Source organism: Aythya ferina (genome assembly GCF_964211825.1).
Source record: "Aythya ferina genome assembly, chromosome: 12".
NCBI classification, from domain to species: Eukaryota; Metazoa; Chordata; class Aves; order Anseriformes; family Anatidae; genus Aythya; species Aythya ferina.
The window spans coordinates 340,083-359,711 of NC_140308.1; the positions used below are offsets into that span (position 1 = coordinate 340,083).

At 39.5% G+C, this 19,629-nt stretch overlaps 1 protein-coding gene across 8 annotated transcripts in view; it reads right to left on the reverse strand.

The window, feature by feature from the left end:
* The window catches only part of LOC311443089 (uncharacterized protein), a 113,289-nt gene that overhangs the window by 69,866 nt on the left and 23,794 nt on the right, over positions 1-19,629 (reverse strand). For 6 of the 8 annotated variants that reach the window (XR_014697066.1, XR_014697067.1, XR_014697074.1 and 3 more), the window contains one exon: positions 3,320-3,403. Coding sequence is in view for 2 of the 8 variants with exons in the window: in XM_084532972.1 (XP_084389098.1) it covers position 3,320 (1 nt within the window). In the remaining 6 variants the exon portion in view is untranslated. Of the gene's footprint in view, positions 1-1,762; positions 1,935-3,319; positions 3,404-3,778; positions 4,178-19,629 lie in introns of those variants that run through there. The other 2 variants (XR_014697068.1, XR_014697076.1) reach the window with 2 other exon arrangements.

Below are 19,629 nucleotides of genomic sequence, written 5' to 3' on the forward strand. Positions count from 1 at the left end.
GAAAGATCTCATCCAAACACTGTGTCACTGTGCTAATGCTATGCCCAAATAAGCTCTGTCAAGCAGAAGAGTATATTAGTACAGGTTGAACACTCCAATAATACCACTGCATGGCTTTCAATCACCTTAAAGAGCATGCATGCTTGCTCAAGTCCTCCTGCAATATACCTGGTAGACAAGAGCACACAGGAGCTATTCTCACGCTGTAACAATAGACAGATAGAAATGAAGACCCATACCTTTAAATTTCTTAAGCATTAAATCTGTGATGCAGTCCTGCAATTATATCAAGTTATTCTGCCAACATGAATCTCAGAGATACATATCCAAACCAGCAAAGCTGATTAGTAGTGTGGGAGCTCCCTGCATGCTCCTTCAAAACACAATTAAAAAGAGTTTTATTCAGAGTAACACAGGGGTTATAGGGTCAGAAGAGTTTCCATTTCAAAAGGCAGCAGGATACAAACTAGCAGGAAGGGGAAAGTAAATTACCCAGATTTTGTGCTAGAAATAGCATGGGTTTCGAAGGGAATTGAAGCTGGGCTTCAATTTTTTACCAAAATTATCTTACCATTTCTAAAGAAAGCAAAATAAAATAAATCAGTGCAAAGATAAACCCTTTTATGTTGAGACAGTGAATAACTATAGTCCCACCTACAAGTGCAGATTCTGCCATCTTGCCTTGGGCTTCCCCATCAATTCCCACAAAGAACAGATAATAATCCTTTTGACTTTCTAAATTTTAAAATTTGTTTGTTCACATGCTTAAACAGACATTGGTGTTAACAAGAGTCTAACCATCTGGACCTTCTAACCATCTACCTTCTGGACGAGGGCATCGAGTGCACCCTCAGTAAGTTCGCAGATGACACCAAGTTAGGTGCGTGTGTCGATCTGCTTGAGGGTAGGAAAGCTCTGCAGGAGGATCTGGATAGGCTGGACCGATGGGCTGAGGTCAACTGCATGAAGTTTAACAAGGCCAAGTGCCGGGTCCTGCACCTGGGGCGCAATAACCCCAAGCAGAGCTACAGGCTGGGAGAGGAATGGTTGGAAAGCTGCCAGGCAGAGAAGGACCTGGGAGTGATGGTGGACAGTCGGCTGAATATGAGCCAGCAGTGTGCTCAGGTGGCCAAGAAGGCCAACGGCATCCTGGCTTGTATTAGGAACAGCGTGACCAGCAGGGATAGGGAGGTGATCGTCCCCCTGTACTCAGCTCTGGTGAGGCCGCACCTCGAGTACTGTGTTCAGTTTTGGGCCCCTCGCTACAAGAAGGACATCGAGGTGCTTGAGCGGGTGCAGAGAAGGGCGACGAAGCTGGTGAGGGGCCTGGAGAACAAGTCCTACGAGGAGCGGCTGAGGGAGCTGGGATTGTTCAGCCTGGAGAAGAGGAGGCTCAGGGGTGACCTTATTGCTCTTTACAGATACCTTAAAGGAGGCTGTAGAGAGGTGGGGGTTGGCCTGTTCTCCCACGTGCCTGGTGACAGGACGAGGGGGAATGGGCTTAAGTTGAGCCAGGGGAGTTTTAGGTTAGATGTTAGGAAGAACTTCTTTACAGAAAGGGTTGTGAGGCATTGGAACAGGCTGCCCAGGGAAGTGGTGGAGTCACCATCCCTGGAAGTCTTCAAAAGACGCTTAGATGTACAGCTTAGGAATATGGTTTAGTGGAGGGCTGTTAGCGTTAGGTTGGAGGTTGGACTCGATGACCTTGAGGTCTCTTCCAACCTAGAAAATTCTGTGATTCTGTGATTCTGTGATTCATCTTATTGTGAATGCTTCCATAGGACTGAAAGGAATCTGAACCTGGAAATATGAGAACATATATGAAGTTAACGGACTCATGCCCAATTTGCTAAGAACTCTGTTGTCCTGTCTTGCATGCAGCTGTTCTCTTGTGTGGTCAGCTTCAGCTCCAAGTGTTTTCTTACTGTTGTGCTCTGTAAAAGAACCACACCTTTCTTAAACCAGCTTACACCAATTTCTGCAATGCACCTCAGACTAGTTCTTACTGGTCTATGAAATCCTAGTTTAAAAGGAACATCCCACATTCAGAGTAACTTGGTGGATGCTAGCTAAGAGACAAGCAGTAATATTTAGCAGGAAGTAATCCTGTAGTGAATATCTTACTTGCCTTTTTTATATATATATAGATATAGATAAATTATTTCATGAGATTAATACATAAAACTTTGTACCAGCTTTTAAGCTACTCACTTCAACTTAAAGAAAGGTTTCATTTCAGTAACACCAATAAGCCTCAACTCAAACCACAAGAAGCACGGTATTCTTGGATAAGGTCGCAAAATACAGTGCCTGTGTCTTTTTCCTTAGCCTTGCCATTTCAGCATGCCAGAGACACATATTCAGATTCTCAACTACTTACTGGTGCCTGTATGAGACCTGGCCAAGTTGCAACAGAACAGACTAGCTGAGCTTAAGTGATAGCCTTTGTTCTTAACTTCTTGGAATTTGTCAGGCGCAGTGAGACAAACCGGACTTTGTATTTAATTTCACAAAACCTTCCCCCCAACTCCTGTCCTGCAGCCTACAACTATTGCTTTTCCCACGCTTACTTCCTGAGCTCTGGCCCATGGGAAAGAGAACAAGAGGCAAGATGTTTACAAGCCACTAACTTGTCAGAAACTGCACACTTCCAAAGGTTTAGTAGCAGTGTTCCTTCTCTCTGTCTTACTGATATTGGAGATCCTCAAAAGTTTTGATTTTTAATCGTACCAAATCAGCTTATTTTTCAGACCAACTAATGGAGACACGCACATCCAGTGGCTGCCTGTAGGGCCACACAATGTTTTTCACCCAAAGAACAGAGGCCATCATAAATAACACTAAAACCTTTGTGAAGATGACTGTCCTCTCCACAGCTTACAGCCTAGAGGCTTCATTATTGCATTGACCATAATTCAATTCATCCCTTCCTAAAAGGTCTATTTCTGCAACCAACCCCCACCCTTGAAAATACGTTCAACTAATAATTTCCGATTAATGCAGTCAATTACTAACTCTCCCCCAGCCCCTTACTATCACCTGATTGGGCTAGAATGGAAAGGAAGCCGCATCTAACCAGGGAGGAATAGAAGTAGGGGTAAAATAGCAATAAAAAGTAATTACATAAAAATGCTAAACATATTACATCTGTTAGTTTTCTTAGCCCAGTGGGCTTGACAATTCCAGGTTTTTGCCATTGTCCACGCTCAGACAGACAAGAATAAGAGAAACAGGGAAAGGATCTTTCAATAAGATTATTAAATCAGTGCATGAAAAATAAGTCGTCATTACATTGCAAAAAAGGGAGAGAGAAACTCACTGAAATTTCTTTCTGCAGATTTGCCTTTGTGATCTGCAAGGTGCTGTTCTCCTGCTTACACTCTGTTACCCTGGCAACGTACTCCTGTAAAATAAAGATTATTAAAGCGCATATGATTATTTGGCCGCACAGTGAATGAGGCAGCCGCTTCTGAAATTCCTTATCAGAGAAATTCAATTTTAGGCCAAATTGTGTTTTCACTGCCTCTCAGCTTCTCCCTCCCCCCTGCAATACCAATAAAACCATCATCTCCCCAGCTGTACATGATATTTTGTCACTAACTCTTTCATGCCTTTCCTTTCCTATTCCAGGTTTTATTTTTATTCTGTCAAAGCAGAATGCTTTTCCCAATTTGTAGACTATTTTCTTCTTTACATTTTTCTTTTTTTTTTTTTTTTTTCCCCCCTGTCAGCTTCAGCTTTTTCTTCCTTGTGCATGCACCTAGCATCAGTCAGCAACCTCATTGTGCTCTACAACAGCAGCAGTGAGAAAAGACAATCCTTCTCCAGTCCATACTGGGTATGCTAGTGTCAGGTCTGTGGCTGGAGGAGCTCGAAAGATGAGGATGGAGTTCAGAGGGGTTGTCTGAAGTGTCAGAAATACACCACTGCCCTTTCTACCCACACACGTCCTCAGGGATCCAAATCTGCTTTAGAGGTCTTGGCTGCCTCTGCCTGCAGTTTGTCTCAAAGGCATCTTTGGAGAGCTGGTGGCCAGCCCATGGAAATTTGTGACTAATGTTTTTTTTCGCATCAGTTACTAGCAACAGAGCTCTGTTCCAAACCACTGCCGAAGGTCCAGGAGCCCTCAGCTCCCCACAAACGAAACCAGCAGGCCGCCTTCGCAAGGCGCTACGTTTGCACGGCTTCGGCAGCGAGCGTTCCTCAGCATCGGACAGATCACAGACAAAGAGCCCTCCCTAACTACTTCCCAGGCACGTACGCCGCCAAACACAAAGCGCCGTGCGCAGACACCGCTGCGACGTTATTTCGACGCCCTGCGCGGGTTACAAAGCAAACGCGGGGGCGGCGCCCGGGGGCGACCCCCGCCGCCGGCCGGAGCCGGGCCCAGGCCCCTGCCCGCAGCGCGGGGCCGGGCGGCGCAGCAGGGGGCGCTGCCGCCCCGCCGCCGGGGAGCGCCGCGGGCCCCGCGGAGCCGCCCGCGCCGCGCGGCCGGGGCCAGGCCCAGGGCGCCCGGGGCCAGCGAGGCCTCGGTGCTCGGGGAAGGCGAGGGGCGGGCGGCCCGGCCCGCCGCCGGCAGCCTCCCAGCGCCACCGAGAAGGGAGGCGAGAGCACGGCTGGATGAAAGGCGATGAAGTGCAAGTCTCTCGTTTGAGAGGCCGCACAAATTAACTCCGAATTACTGTCAGAGACGGGGAGAGAACGGACGCTGGAAGGCACCGGACTTGTTGCTGCACTCCATCTTGCTTTAGCGTGGCACCTCTCCCGTAGCATCTCCTGAAAGCTATCTCCCCTTTCACAGCACCGCGGCGTTTAGTGTCTTTTATTTCTCTCCTGCAGTTTAATTAAAAAACAATGAACCGTTTAAGTAGATGAATGAAAAATAGAAAACTGAATTCCTCTGTTGAAACGCCAGATCTGTGTTTTGTTAGCACGGGGGGAGTGCAGAGGAGCACGAGGAACCGGCTCCAGTCCCTTGGCTCCCTGCGAAGCTGGGGGCTAAAATTAACATGAAGGTAAATGCATCTGATTCACTATGCACAAGGGACTCTGCTTCTTCAGGTAGTATTAAAAAATTACATCGACTCCTGAAAGGAAATGAAATTGCTTCTTTTAATATTGAAGCTGTAATTGTTCCTATTTTTCCTCAATGTTTAATAACTGTGAGCCTAAGCAACTAACAGTCTTTGTGCAACTATTACCGGGCAACTACACCGCAGCTGGGATGATAAAAAATTTCTGAAGGCAGTACAGTAAAGATGAAAGTGATTCTTAGAGCTAACATTTTCTTTACTTTTTAAAGATGGTACAGAGAGGAGGCACAATTACCCCAGATTTAGAAGATCTGAATTCAAGCCATGACCTACTGAAGCTTCCCATATCTCAGCTTCTCCTCCCCATCTTAAAACGAGGGGGATAGCTATTGCCTACCTTGCAGATAATTGCAAGGATAAATACCTCAGAGGCTGAGAGTTAGCTGATAAAACAGAAAAATGCCTAATATTGTCAACACAATGTACCCCAAATGTGGCCTCCAGTTTTGTTATATTTGGCAGAAGATAACTATGATCAATAATAAGAAGAGGACAGAATGTTACAGAATTTCTAGGTTGGAAGAGACCTCAAGATCATCGAGTCCAACCTCTGACCTAACGCTAACAGTCCCCACTAAACCATATCCCTAAGCTCTACATCTAAACATCTTTTAAAGACTTCCAGGGATGGTGACTCCACCACTTACAGGAAAGGAGACCAAAAGGCAACAAGTAGATTTCAACAGAAATAACATACAAAGATCCCAGTTCTATAAAGCTAATGATTTAAAATAGGTAATACAGTAATACAAGCATGCAGAAAAAGCTTAATAACAGTTATAAAGACCAGACCAGAGGTCTCATCTTGGGTCTGATGGTGGACAAAAGCAGGAATCTTACAAGGAGTACAGGCAATAGGACAACATATATGATACATTCCCCAGGTGCTTTTAAAGGCTTCCTCTGTTGCTCACAATTTCCCAAACCAGGGATGGTATCTCCATACACTAAAATGATGGGGAAGTCAAAAAAAAAGAGTGAAAAGCATTATAAGAGGTAGAACAATTACATACAATTTATTAAAAGAGTGAAAACTAATGTTCTTATCTAATATCCCTGCAAGAAGTTGACATGACCCCAAAATAATATTTCATTGGGTATCTCCACTGCATAGGTACAATGGAAAAAGGATGCTGAGAACCCATCTAGAAGCATACAGTGCTAGTACTACTGTCTGGTCTCTCTTACAAAAGAGGGCAGTCTTCCAAACTAAAAACACTGGACATACAACATTGCTGACTTACACTTTTGGCCTTTTCAAATTGTTTTCCTTCTCTCAGTGACACATAACACTACTTCCTTGGCTCACATTGTTTCAGAGAACTGGTAAAAATACCACTTCTCTGTCAACAGGCTTTCCAGTACGCTGGAGTTCCAGAATGAGTGATAGAATTAAATAGCTTACAGTCAAGAAAACCACTTTTAACAGGGTATTCAGAACATAAACTGTACTACTTGTATTTCTGAGATGAAATAAATTCAACTTATAAAACTACAATGGGATACAAAATCAGCTACAAAGCTGATACAGATTACAGTTTTTTGGTGCTAGTGTACCTGTGGATCACCTGAAGCAAATTATATTAACAGTTATTTAGGAACTGGAGTTAAGAAAAAGTCTCCTATAGATTAAGGAAACTATACCATGGAAATAAGAGAATCTGTAAAGGATTTAGGGAAAATGGACAAACAGTTGACTGTAAAGTCCCTGAGTGCCTATGTTTCTAGTGTCTGAACTTTTAAAAGGACACTGGAAAATTGGAGACAGTGCAGAGAAGACCCATAAAAATCATTTCAGAACTGGAATAACTGCCTCAGAATGAGAGACTTAAGGAGCTCAATCTGTTTAGTTTATTAAAAAGATCAAGAGATGGCTTGATTACGATGTATAAGTACCTTCAAAGGGAGAAAATACCAGGTCCTAAAGGGCTCTTTAATCTAACTGAGAAAGGCATAACAAGAACCAATTGCTGGAAGCTGAAGCCAGACCAGTTTAAATTAGAAATAAGGCACAGAGTTTTATAGTGAGAATGATTAGACATTAAAAAAGCTACCCTATCAAAGGAAGGAGTATTATTCATCTTTTAATATCTTCAAATCAAGACAGGATGCCTTTCAGTAAAGTAAGCTTGAGTTTTAAAAAAATGGCTTAATACAAGGGTAACTGAGTGATAGTTAATGACTTATCATAGATAAGGAAAGCCCTAGCATCTTAATTTGGATTGAAGGCTTGAAATTTGGCAGCATATAGCTTTGGCAACAGGTACATGCCATTTGCACTGTGTAAGAAAAACTGCCTACATCTGGCTATATTATTAGCCTCAGAGAAATATCAGATTGCATATGCCAATCAGAGATCTGATAGTTTAAAAATTGATATCACTTCTCATTATTTAGTACATTCCATCTCCTGAGAAGGCCACATGCTGACCAGACCCATAGCAATATCACTATAAACAAGCCTGCTGAAGCCCAGGGCCACAAGTATGAAACCATAAATGTAAATTAAATTTCTGCATGATCACATGGGTTGGCTGTAGCTACCAGCTATAGTTAAAAATACAATGCCAGCCATTGGATATGGAACTGGCTGCATTTTATTCCCTTTGCTGGGGATGGATGTTCCAGGACTCCCATTTGCCTGAACTTTCAAACTAATTCTAAGACCAAGTTGCTTGTGAGCAGTACTAGGTTCCTTCCAGTAACTGAGCATAACCTGTTAATAAGTTTTTAGACTTCCAACCAAGCCACTTTTCTCAAGAATGCTACTGTTACCCTTGACTGGGCATACACATTGCTACAACAGTCTAAAATGTTTAATCCATCCTGGTGTAACCACCCAGCAGCTGTTTTTCTCAAAGCTAGAACCATATCACTAACTTCATTTCATAGCATCAGGGACAAAATTCACTAACAACTTGTGCTAGCGTACTAATTGGTTCATGCAAACCAGGAATAAATAATTCTTGAGATGTTCAGGCTGTTGTCTGGGGTAGCAACAGATCAGTCAGTGGTAATGACAGAGGTATATTTGAATATTCTCTGTTGAAGTAAGCTTAATCCTCTTGTACTTTGCCAACAGCCCTCAGACAGCTAACAGGTTAGGTGAAGAAAAATGCATTTATCAGTAAAGATATACCGTGACAGATCTAGATATTCCATGCTTAAACATCCAGGTATTGGAAAGGAGGGTGTTAGCAAGCATAACTACACATCCATTGCTAATAACCAGCAAAGAAATACAAGAAACCAGAAAAACAAAGTACGGTAGTGTGTTATTTAAGTATAGAAGAGTTGCAGATTTAAAGAAGGCTCAAATATACCCTAGTATAGATGAGGAAGAGTTCTTGCACTTACATGATGATATAAGGAGTACAGAACTTCCCAGGAGCACTGTTTTTTTTTTTTTTTTTTTTTTTATAAACATTTTCTATCTTTTCATTGTAATCCCTCTCAAAAGGTTAACAGTCTTCAGGATTCTCATTATAGAAGTAAGATATAACAGCCTGGTCCCTCTGAAGTTCCCCTTGCAGTCAATTACCCAGACACAGGAATATGGATGCTTCAGCTTTGGGTCTAAGGCACACTACTGCAATTTCTAGCACTCTTGTGAAGACACGCAGAATGCATACACTACTGAAAGTGGGGATGTTTGACAAGTGTTCCTTATACCAATGTGGAAACAGGTGTCTTGATGAACAAGAGGTACAAATCAATTTCTATCTTCACAGCAAGATGTTTACTGGCAGAATCATTGTGCTGAATGTGAACTTCACAATCAAAGCATCAGCTTTCCTAAGTGTAGACTGGGTGTCTGTTCCCCTTCATTCCTCTTTGGATACCTACTATCAGAGATTTGCTCCCTGTATGGCAAAGGACTGTATCCTGTTGGCTCCAGTGTCTACTGAGAGCATACCTCTTTTTGAAAAAGGACTTAGTGAGCAAATGCCTACAAAATGAATGGAGTAGAAAGATTTCAAGAAGGCACGGTGAAGCAGGACATCCCCAGTTTTGGTATACAAGCCTGATGCATCCATTACTGATTGGCACTTCTGGCAATTGTGAATTATCACAGTGAGTGAATAAAGAAGGAGATAGCATAGAAGAGAGCGAGACGTTGGTGGCATTTGAATGTGCCTTCTAGCACGAGTCTCAGACATAATCCACATACAAAGATGACAAATCCACTAATACAGTCTCCATTGAGGGCAATACAAGACATTTGCCCAAATGAAAAAGAACAGAGCTGCCTCACCCAGCTCACCCCAAAAAGCAGGCAGGAACATTCATTCCCAAGTCTCTGAAGTGGTTTGGGATACCCTAGAATTAAACTGAGAAAGCCAATAAGAAGGCAGATCTGTCACAACAGATTGCATGTCCATGAACACCTGAGTCAAGATGAACTTCTCCCATAAATAGCAATGCTAGAGGTAAGATATGCTGCTTGAGAGCAGTCCAGAGAGATCTTCTGAGGATCCAAGTTATTGAGAAGAAGAAATGTTGATGAGAAGGCCAAGGTGAGATAAGAGAAGCCAAGACATATTTCCATCACTTTTAGTGATGGAAATAGAATGATATTATCAAACACTTTTTCCCTCACAGCACTTAGTCATGGGGTCTTTGGTGAAAGTTTGGCGAAAGCCCTAGATTGCCTCAACTATATGTAGAATTGCACTGCAAAAGTCAACCTTGTCAAATAGTTGTTATACTTCATCTGTTCTCAGTTTCATAAGAGATTTTCAGGAAGTTTTAATTAGGCTTAAAATCGCTTCTGTTTAATGGGGCTGCATTTGGAAGTGCTGCCAGGTATGAGACACCTAAGAGAACCATAAGATTTTAATGTCTACAGCAGAACTCTCAAAGACAGTCCACTGAGAAAATAAGCATTGTCATGGACAAAAATGAAGGCAACACAATATAATTACATGCTAAGAAAACTGCAGCAAGAAGGATCAGTACCAATGTTTTTACTGAGGTCTGTATTGGGGCACTTACTGTTCCAGTCTCATCTCCTTGTGATGACTAAATTCCTTCTTTGAGAAGCATGGAGGAGTTACTTCCAGGAATGGTAAAAAGAAATTCTTGCATGGTAGCAGTGAGTGCAGGGATCCGGAGAAATGCATCTGTATCCATGTTGTCTGATAAGAATCTAAATAAAACCTGCTGTCATGACAATAGGACTGACCCAAGAGCCTGTGATGAAGCCAACTGTGGGGAGAGAGAGAAGGGCTCAATAAATACTCAGAATTTCTTTTGTGCTGAGCATGATATAAGATATGGAGCTGTGCCAAAGAAACACTTGGTGCTAGATGCCAAACCATCAGTCTGCTTCAGCTTTGGCAGCACCTGACTCCTGAAAGCAAGTTGCTGAAGGTGAAAAAGAATGGGACCAGTTCCAAGTCTACCACTTAGGCTTATCACCAGACAACCAGAGCCAGAGTTTTCCGAAGCAGTGCCAGGCATCCAGACTCAACACTTGAGCTTCTCAAGAAAGCCTTGAAGTCTGGGAGGCCTCCATGCAAGTAACTGGTGTACTGGGTCTGGCTGGGATGGAGTTAACTTTCCCTGCAGCAGCCCATACAGTGCTGTGCTCTGCACGTGTCGCTAGAACAGCACTGGTATCATACCAGTGTTGTGTCTACTGCTGAGCAATACTGGCGCATACAAATACTGGAGTGAGTGCGGTTGTGGTGTTCAGTGGCCTAGCAAGGTAAAACCACCACAACTGGGAGCTAGAAAGTAGAATGGGATCAAGACCTTCTGTCCCCAGTTTCTCTGCAGATTGGTTCTAGGGACACTTACCAGGTGAAGGGGCATATGAAAATAATAGCATTATTTTATGAAGTCTCATTGCTACAAGATTTAGATGCAACTTCAGTTGAGAGAGAATCTCACGGTTAGCATGACCAAGACACACTTAATGACTGCACTCTAGAATTCTCACACCAAGACAGAATCTGCGCTTCAACAAAGTTAGGAGAAAACTTTGAAATAGATATTAGTTGTGCCATGGTTTTACCATAGTCTGAAACATTTGTTAGGCATATGACAATTCAATTTTCAGGGCTAAACTATTTTACATCTTCTAATCCAATTTCAGTTAACTCAGTCAATGAATGGCCCTTCTACCGTTTACTTCACACTCCTATCATGATAGGCCTTATTAAAACTTGATAATTAAGGATATTACCTGATATCTGAGATATATTTTGCTTCTTGCATTATGATCATAATACATTTCATTTGCATTCCTTAGGCCCTGTCCAAAGCAATTCTTCTCCATGGTTTCTGCTTATGCTCTTCAGATGCTTGTGGACAAGTATAACACTCTTCATGTATTTTGCCAAGATAAATATATCTAATTCTTCACATATTTCCACATAAACCATTACTTCCAGCCCTTAAACACAGCTTTACTCAGGAAAATGACTTTAGAAATGATGTTGCCAAGATCCACGGTTACTAATCTCACAGCAACTGTTCCATTATTTTTTCTAACTGCCAGTGCTTTGTACTAGCAAATTATACACATATATATATATATTTTTTTCTGTGCACTCTTAAGTAGCAGCATGAAGAAAATCTTAGGTTTGTAGTATCAAACATACATTTTCTTTATTCACACTCTTTAGCTCCTTGTGAATTTACTTTTGCTATCTTCCATACAAAAATTAATACAAAAATCATTGAGAAATTTGCATACACACAATGTCACTATTTGTCACCTCTGACCTGTACATGTCAAACAACAATTGTTGATTAGAAACTACTGGTAAGAACCAGTATTTTATTTTTGGTATCACACCTAGTATATATCAAGTGTTTAAAAAAATTCTTCTTGTGAGTGCAAAACTCATAATCTTTAATGAAATGCAAGCAAGCTGATATTTTCAGTGGGTTTCACATGACTGTGATTGAGCAGGCTTAATTGTGTTGAAGATACAGTAACAGAATAAATCCAGCCTGGCCAATCCTAACTTACAGAAACAAGACACCTTAAACATGTTATTTTACTTCAAGTAGATAAACTCATCAAAATTTTACTGAAAATTTTACTTGTGTTATTAACACAGAGCACTTATCAAATGTTGATGCAAAAAGCCCAAAGGAGCATGTGTAAACTGGCTTCTTCAGACAAAATCAAGACGACGACCTGAAGTAATTTAATATGGACACTAGGAGAAAAATTTACTAGAAACACTCTTCCAATGATGAACATATTCAACTGACAAAAGTCACATATGCACTTGGAAAGGAACAAAAGAACATAAAAGAAATGCCATACAGACTATGAAGACGACTATCAGAAGACTCAGCAAGACAAAATAAGTATCAGACAAACTGCATACCTTCATTTCAGTTTTGTCATAAATACCAGGACCTTAGTATGTTTGGAAAAGAACATGAGAGGAATTTTTAAGAGGAACATATTTAACTGAATATTTTCATATTTGATGTTAATATATTGGATATTTTCAACACACCCAGTACATCAATTCACAGACCTACAGTGTTTATTAACTAATTTAAGAAGAAAATCAAACCCCAAAGTGTGCAAATTTAAGTGAATTACAAAGCTTTAAAAAACACTTGAAGTTCTTTAAGATTCCTAGTAACTAGTCACCATTCTACTTGCTGCTGAGCACTGACTAGTGATAGTTTGTATGCTTCAGCAGGCATCTAACTGGTAATGCTAATATATATAAACACACAAAAAAGCTAGTTAGTGACTCCTCCTGAGGAATACATTTTAAATAAGCTTTTCTAAGATTAAAAAAATAAAAGAAAGTAAATAAAAACTAAAAGTGCACCCACCAAAGCTGAGATGTGTGCAAACAAAGAATACGGTCCTCCAAGAAGTGCACTATTATTTCCCATAGTAAGATCTGTACATTGAAAGCAATGCTAATATGAAAAAACATCAAAGTTGCAGTTTATTACGCCTCAATGATCTCCAGAGTAAATTTGCTTAGTGTGCAAACTGAAAGATGATTTTCTCACCTTCTAGCTATGAAAAGCTGAAACTAATTTTGTGTTCTCTGGCCACTCATGATACAGTCTCTACAATCAAAACATAATTAACAACATTGCTGTTGCTACTGATGAATAAGCTAGAAAAGTATCTACCGCCCTCTTACCTAACACTAATTTTGCAAGGAGAAAAGGGAGAGTGAAAGGCAAGAACAAAAGTGTTTTGAGGTCAAAATAGCAATTGCCAGATCATTCAATAAGGTAGCCACTTTCTAAGTGTGATTAGTTATAGTTAGAAAAAGAACTTCACTAAGGAAAAACAAAGGTCCCATCCACCTTTCAAACTTTCCTGGTTTTAAACTTGACAAATAGATAGCATTCTCTCTTATTATTGACTCAGTCTTGTTCTGAAAGGCAAATGTTATGATTGTGGCACTGAATACAGCTTCCATAGCAATAATGGCACAGAATATATTTTAAAAATAAGGTTAAGGCAAAGAGAATTGATGATGCTATTACTAACATCTACAAGAGTCTATGAGCAAACAGACGAAAAGGGAGACCAACAAGTAGAAACAGCTTTGAAAATATTCCCTACTCATGCTCAGACTTTAAATTAATAGCAGCTAAAACAAATTATAGAACCCTTCCCCATTTTTCTTAACATTTCTTCCTCAGTTTTGTTTATGAATTCAACCTCTTCTGTCCTCCCAAAATTTGAAAAACAAAGCACAAACAAAGGAAGATACATTCTCCTCCTCTCCTCTAGAATAGCACAAGCTATTCACAACATCAGGTCAATAACAATGAAACTAGGAGAAAGCTTTTCAATATTAATTTTTTTTTAAGCTAGTCCAATTAAAGATAACACCTTCAAACTCCCTTAAGCTGCATTTTCCAGGGATTTTAAAACATTGGATGCAAAACGCTGATGATGGAAGAAGCTGAAAGCTAGCTGCCAAGCTTTGCCAGGATTAAAAACTTTGTCCCTAGGGAATTGGCTAGCAATTGGCCACATGATCCAATGTTACACCAACCTTTGTCCTATTCCAAGGGCTTCCTTTAATCCAATTTTTTAGATACAGCTTGATATTATTATCCCAGATCTCATTACCACATTGCAGAAGAACAGACTTTAAGTCCTGAATCAAGAAAGAAATACAGACTACAAAACAATCAATTCCGATATTGGCTAAACCAAAGAACTCTACTAACAGAAACTCATCCTTACTTGGAGTGAAGGGTGGACAAGAGTGATGGAAAAGTGTCCATATACTATCAAAAAAAAAAAAAAAAGAAAAAGTCCAGAGTTCCTCTCCTGCTCCAGGCTTTTTAGGCATGGTTTGTACTTCCATGTGAAAGAAACAGGGCCAGTGTCAAGACCATATTCAGAGACATATGCATTTCTATTGCAGCTGCAGACAATGTGCCACAAAAAAGCTTACTAATAGGTGCTCCACTTTCAGTAGTCTCTGTTAAGCAATTATTTGTTGTCCCCAGGTTATTACATTTACATTTCTAACTGTTAAAACGTTGTCTAGAGCTATATTCCGCATCTTCAATTTGAGGGGCAAGCTCAATATTTTCTCTTCCTGAATAATTAGAGTTGTAATCTAATTTAGCAGGAAAGCAGAAAACAAGATAAAAATCTCAACACATTAGTAACTGTGCATACTATTTCTCAGACTTACCATTCTACACAGTGATTTCTCAGAGTCACAGGCTACAGAAAGTGTTGCACAAAAATGCATTAATATTTCTATCTCTTGATTTTTAGGACTACTATATTATGATAAATCTTGATTATGATTCTATGGAAAGTATCAAAAGACTGTTACAACATCCATCATCAAAAGAGATGTCTGAGCCCTAAAAAGTTGAAGTCTTGAAGACAAAAACAGAAATACATTAATTTTCTCATTTAGATGAAATTCAAACAAAATCTTAAATTAAAAAACAAAGCCAGGGCTGAAGTTGGGCCCTGAGACTGCAAAACTTGATAGAATGTAGAATGAAGGGCAGGAAAAAGTTCAAAGAAGTATTCTAGCTGGTAATTCAAACCAGACTTAGCATATGAAAGGGCATTCTTCATGTAGACTTAATGGTGAGAGAAATCATGGATTTACTAAAATCTCTTTAGTGATGTTTCGTGACATACAGTATATATAACATGTTGCATAAGACTTAAAACCACTGACAATATTAGTCAAGCTATTAAAGCTAGAACAAAGTATGAAAGGCATGCAGCAGAAATAAAAGTTCACTGAAACTCTTGGAGAGAACTGTTTGGATGTTGCATCTGCACCTCAGTGAGGGAGGGAACAGAAGAAAGGTCTAGTTCTCCCAGTGTAGTAAAGGGACCTCCTATTCCTAAAACTCTTTTTCCTTTGAGCAGAAATACCATCACTAGCTTGAGACAGGAGAAAAGACACTCCTTTCATTCCAAAGACAAAATACAGATTCAGAGTGCCCCCAGGAACACTCAAATGCTCAACCGTTCCCATAGACTATAAGACAGGTATCAATTATTTTTCTGAATATCTATCCTTCTAGACCCCATTTCACGCTTCCTGAATCAGAGATTTTTACTTATTAGTCCTTAATGAATTATTTGTCGTTTTTAGTCACTGTTGAACCCATGTAAACTTGTAGCATCCACAACTGCAGAGTTCTGCAGCTTAATCACACAGCATGAAGAACCACCTCCTTATGTTTGAACCTCACACCTTGTTTTATTTGATGTTCCCTAGGTCTTACAACAGCATAAGTGTGTAATCATTTCCTATTCATCTTCCCCATGCAACTAACAGATTATACTTCGCCATCATTCCCTTCTCTACACCCTCAGTCACCCATAGGTGTTCTAGGCCCAGAAGTGTCACGTTCTTAAATTCAAGGGACAAATCTTACACAACAGCTCGGAAACTACAAGTTTGGTGCAGCAGTAACCATTGATCGTAGTGACAGTGAAAGGATACCTCAGGGTTAAGTACATTCTGCTAATGAATATTTATAATCTAACTCAAAACCAATGGAGGTTGCTAGCAAAAAGACTGATAAATCTTAGATGGTTTGCCAACTGAGATTGAAGCAATGCCAAAAAATATGCTTGCTTATCCAATATATCTAAAACAGTTCAGTACTTTTTTTTTCCCCCCAGAAAAAAAGATGCTCTGGAGTTGTTTCCCTTCTTTGAAAGAGTAGCAAAATGCAAGAGTCACAAAGCAAAAATTATGCACAGGTATGCAGAGCTCCTCAATAGCACCCTTAAAAAAAATCTTTAAAAAGTCCCCCCCCCTTTTCTTTTTTTTTTTTTTTTTTTTACATAAATACACACAGAAGACCAAAGTAAGGAATTTTGGATCTTAATAACCTGAAGTCAAGGAAGAAAATACATAACCTTACACTTTCCACAGGAGTATTATTCAGTTTTCACTTTAGTGACTCAGCAGCAACTTTGAAAGTCTCAAATACCTGTCAGTATATATCGAAACACTTAATCTTTGCAACCAAATCTATAAGCATGCTACAACTCCACTAGCCATTTGTCCAGTTAAAAGAGTGACTTTAAAATTGTATCCTCATTTGGGACTGTACTCAAACAATGCAGCATAGATTTTCACAGATGCTCAGTAAAGCTATGGATCAGAAGTGCTGTAACCTGGAACTTTCCACACCAGCAGTGTCATACAAGGCTAGATGGAAGACACAGATTTCTAGAGATCAAATGGGGATGCCTCCCTCATAACTGAAATTGTGCTGTGGACCAGATTATCCCATTAGTCCTCCCATGTGGGAAAATGTACATTCCTCCCCCCCCATAAGAAGAACAAAGACCATTGATTTTTCTGTTTATAGAGAAGGAAAGGAACAAAACAACTCATGCAAAACCCTCAGTCTTAAATAAGGGATTTTTAGATAAGCGCTTTTTTCCCCCTAGAAACAGTTGCATCTCAGACTATGAAGCCTGAATATTCTCTAACTCATGCCTGTGTCAGTGCAGTGACTTCAGTGGCAGTCTCAGTTATAGAAACTTCTTTTCTGGAGGAGGATGTCTGGCATTGAACACTGACCATCAGAACTGGCTGTTTAACTGACAGAGGCCACAAACCTTTAATATATTATCTGATTTATACTGCTATTCATATCTATCAAACTATTTACAGTAAGGAAAAAAGTATTTTGGTAGTTTCTTGGATGCACAGAGAGTCTCTGTAGCATCCTGACTAACAACAAATATATTTTACCATAATTGAAGCAACTATTTGGTGCAAGTATGAAAGGAATTGCTGAACAGTTTTCTCAGTTACTGTGCGAGAGACCTGATAAAGCAGCAGATTTTGTAAAACATGCATTTAGAGAGCCTGCAAAGAAGTACAGCTTCAGATAAGTAACTTTTTTTTTTTTGGCAATTCATCTCATAACGCTGAGCATGATGCCAAAAGTCATTGCAATAGTACATTAGGTCCTGTAGGATTCATCTCTGGAAGTGGACAACAGGTGTACCACGTGGTAGCATTCTATGCTTACGCAGAAGAAAAAATTCACCATTTCCCAACACCTGCTTTGAGATGAGGACTACTATACTGCAAAATATTCTACTACTGAAACAGCTGTGTAACCCAGGATATTTAAGGATTACTTGCACCAAGTTTTAATTTAGGTTAATTTAATTCCGCATTAATTTGGGGAACTTGATCTATTTGCAAAGGGTGGCACAGACATGCCACGAGTGTTTACTCCAGGATAAAAATATTTTGTTTAGTCTGAATACGACTCTCTAGCAGCTTACTAGATTTATCTGGATCGTTTGCAAAGTTTATTGAAAAGTACACATAATAAACTCAGCAAAAAAATCCTCATACAAGACTACTGTTCACTAAACAGAAATGCCAATATTCTACATGCTAACAGCCCCAACTGAAGCAGTTTATTTAAACAGGAGGAATTAACTTCAGGGCAGCTGGTCTCCTGAATGTCAATAGGCAGTAACTCAGACTTTTTTTTTGGTGTTATAGTTCAGGAAAATGAATCTTTGAAAGCAGAAGGCAGAATGAAATTGAACACACTAGCCATTAATGGATGGATTCTAATACCAATTATTGAAGGTAATTCTAATATTTGTCTTTCAGAATATGGACTTCTCACAGAAGTTGTACAGTTGTACAAGTATACCAGCAGTCACAAAAAGATTATAGGTAAGCTTTTTTTTTTTTCCACCTCTTTTAAATAAGCATGAAAACCAGATGTAAAAGAGCAACTCCTGATCCTCAGTTACCTGCCTCCTATAAAACAAATGAAAAATAACCTCCCCTCAAAGCCACGTCCACAGATCTGTGAGGATCTGTAAGCTGGAAGAAAGTTGCTTCAAAGCCTGAAGAGTATAATGATTAAGAGAAGCTAGACAGGAAGAGTACACAGCCATTTTTCATTCAGTTAACATACCATCCACCTTGAAATTAAAGGCTCCAAACCTTTACAAAAAGATAATTCTATACAGATTTTGCCACTGCATTGCAAAGCAAATACTTGTGTTAACTCAGCCTTATGACTTGAAGTCATGGTCCTATGCCCCAGATTGGAAATGGAATAGTCATAACACTGCATTTTCTTCTTCTGTGTCAGTACCAAGGGAATATTACAAGATCTCAAGCATTATAATTTTTGGTACTGTAGACTTTCCTTAATATTTTCATATTCAGCCTGATGCATCTCAGCATTATGACACAATGAAAGGGACAAGGACTAACCCAACAAGCAAGGCTGTCTTCAGTCCACAACAAAGGACTGAAATTGCTTTTTTGGAAAAAAAAAAAAAAAAAAAAAAGGAACCAAGTCAAAACAAATAGAAAAAATATTGGCAAGTGATTTTCTTATGAGCACTTAAAGTACAGGTTGAGCAGTTGTGCAACCTTATTTTGCAATTGCAGAAGTAAGTTTGAGTTGATATTTGTATTTGGCTAAAATAAAACTATATATTTAAAGGATAAATACAAGAATTGCTCTACATTGCAACATATTAAAGAGATATTACCTCAATAAATAACATTTATTAAAATTAAAAGATAATTGATGTTCAAACAAAACCCCAAAGCAAACAAAACTAGAAGGAAAAGCATTAGTGTGTTAGAACTGCTTTCCTGCATGAAGTACAGGAAAAACTTGTGCCTGTTTTACTGATCTGTTAGTGTTGAAATCTCAAGAAACAGTTTTGGATAAATTCAAATAAATTTACTTCCTCTTTCGCCAAACAAGCCCAAGCAGTAAAAAAAAAAAAAAAAAAAAAAAAAAGCTGAATTACTTGAGATAAGTATTTGAGACTAACCATAACATTAGGTGGGAAAAAGATTTCAGTTATCAATTTTGATTTTGAGTTTGGAATTGTATCAAGTGCTCTTCTTCTACTTTTGGATATAAAAAATGAATAGAAGTGATTTTTTTGCATGAACAATCTTTCCAAAAAGCTACAATTGTTTTGGCAGATTACACACACACTATTCATCTATGTGGAATACTCTCCCATTAAGTGGGACAAATAGAGATTCTACTGTAAATTCCTTCAGAG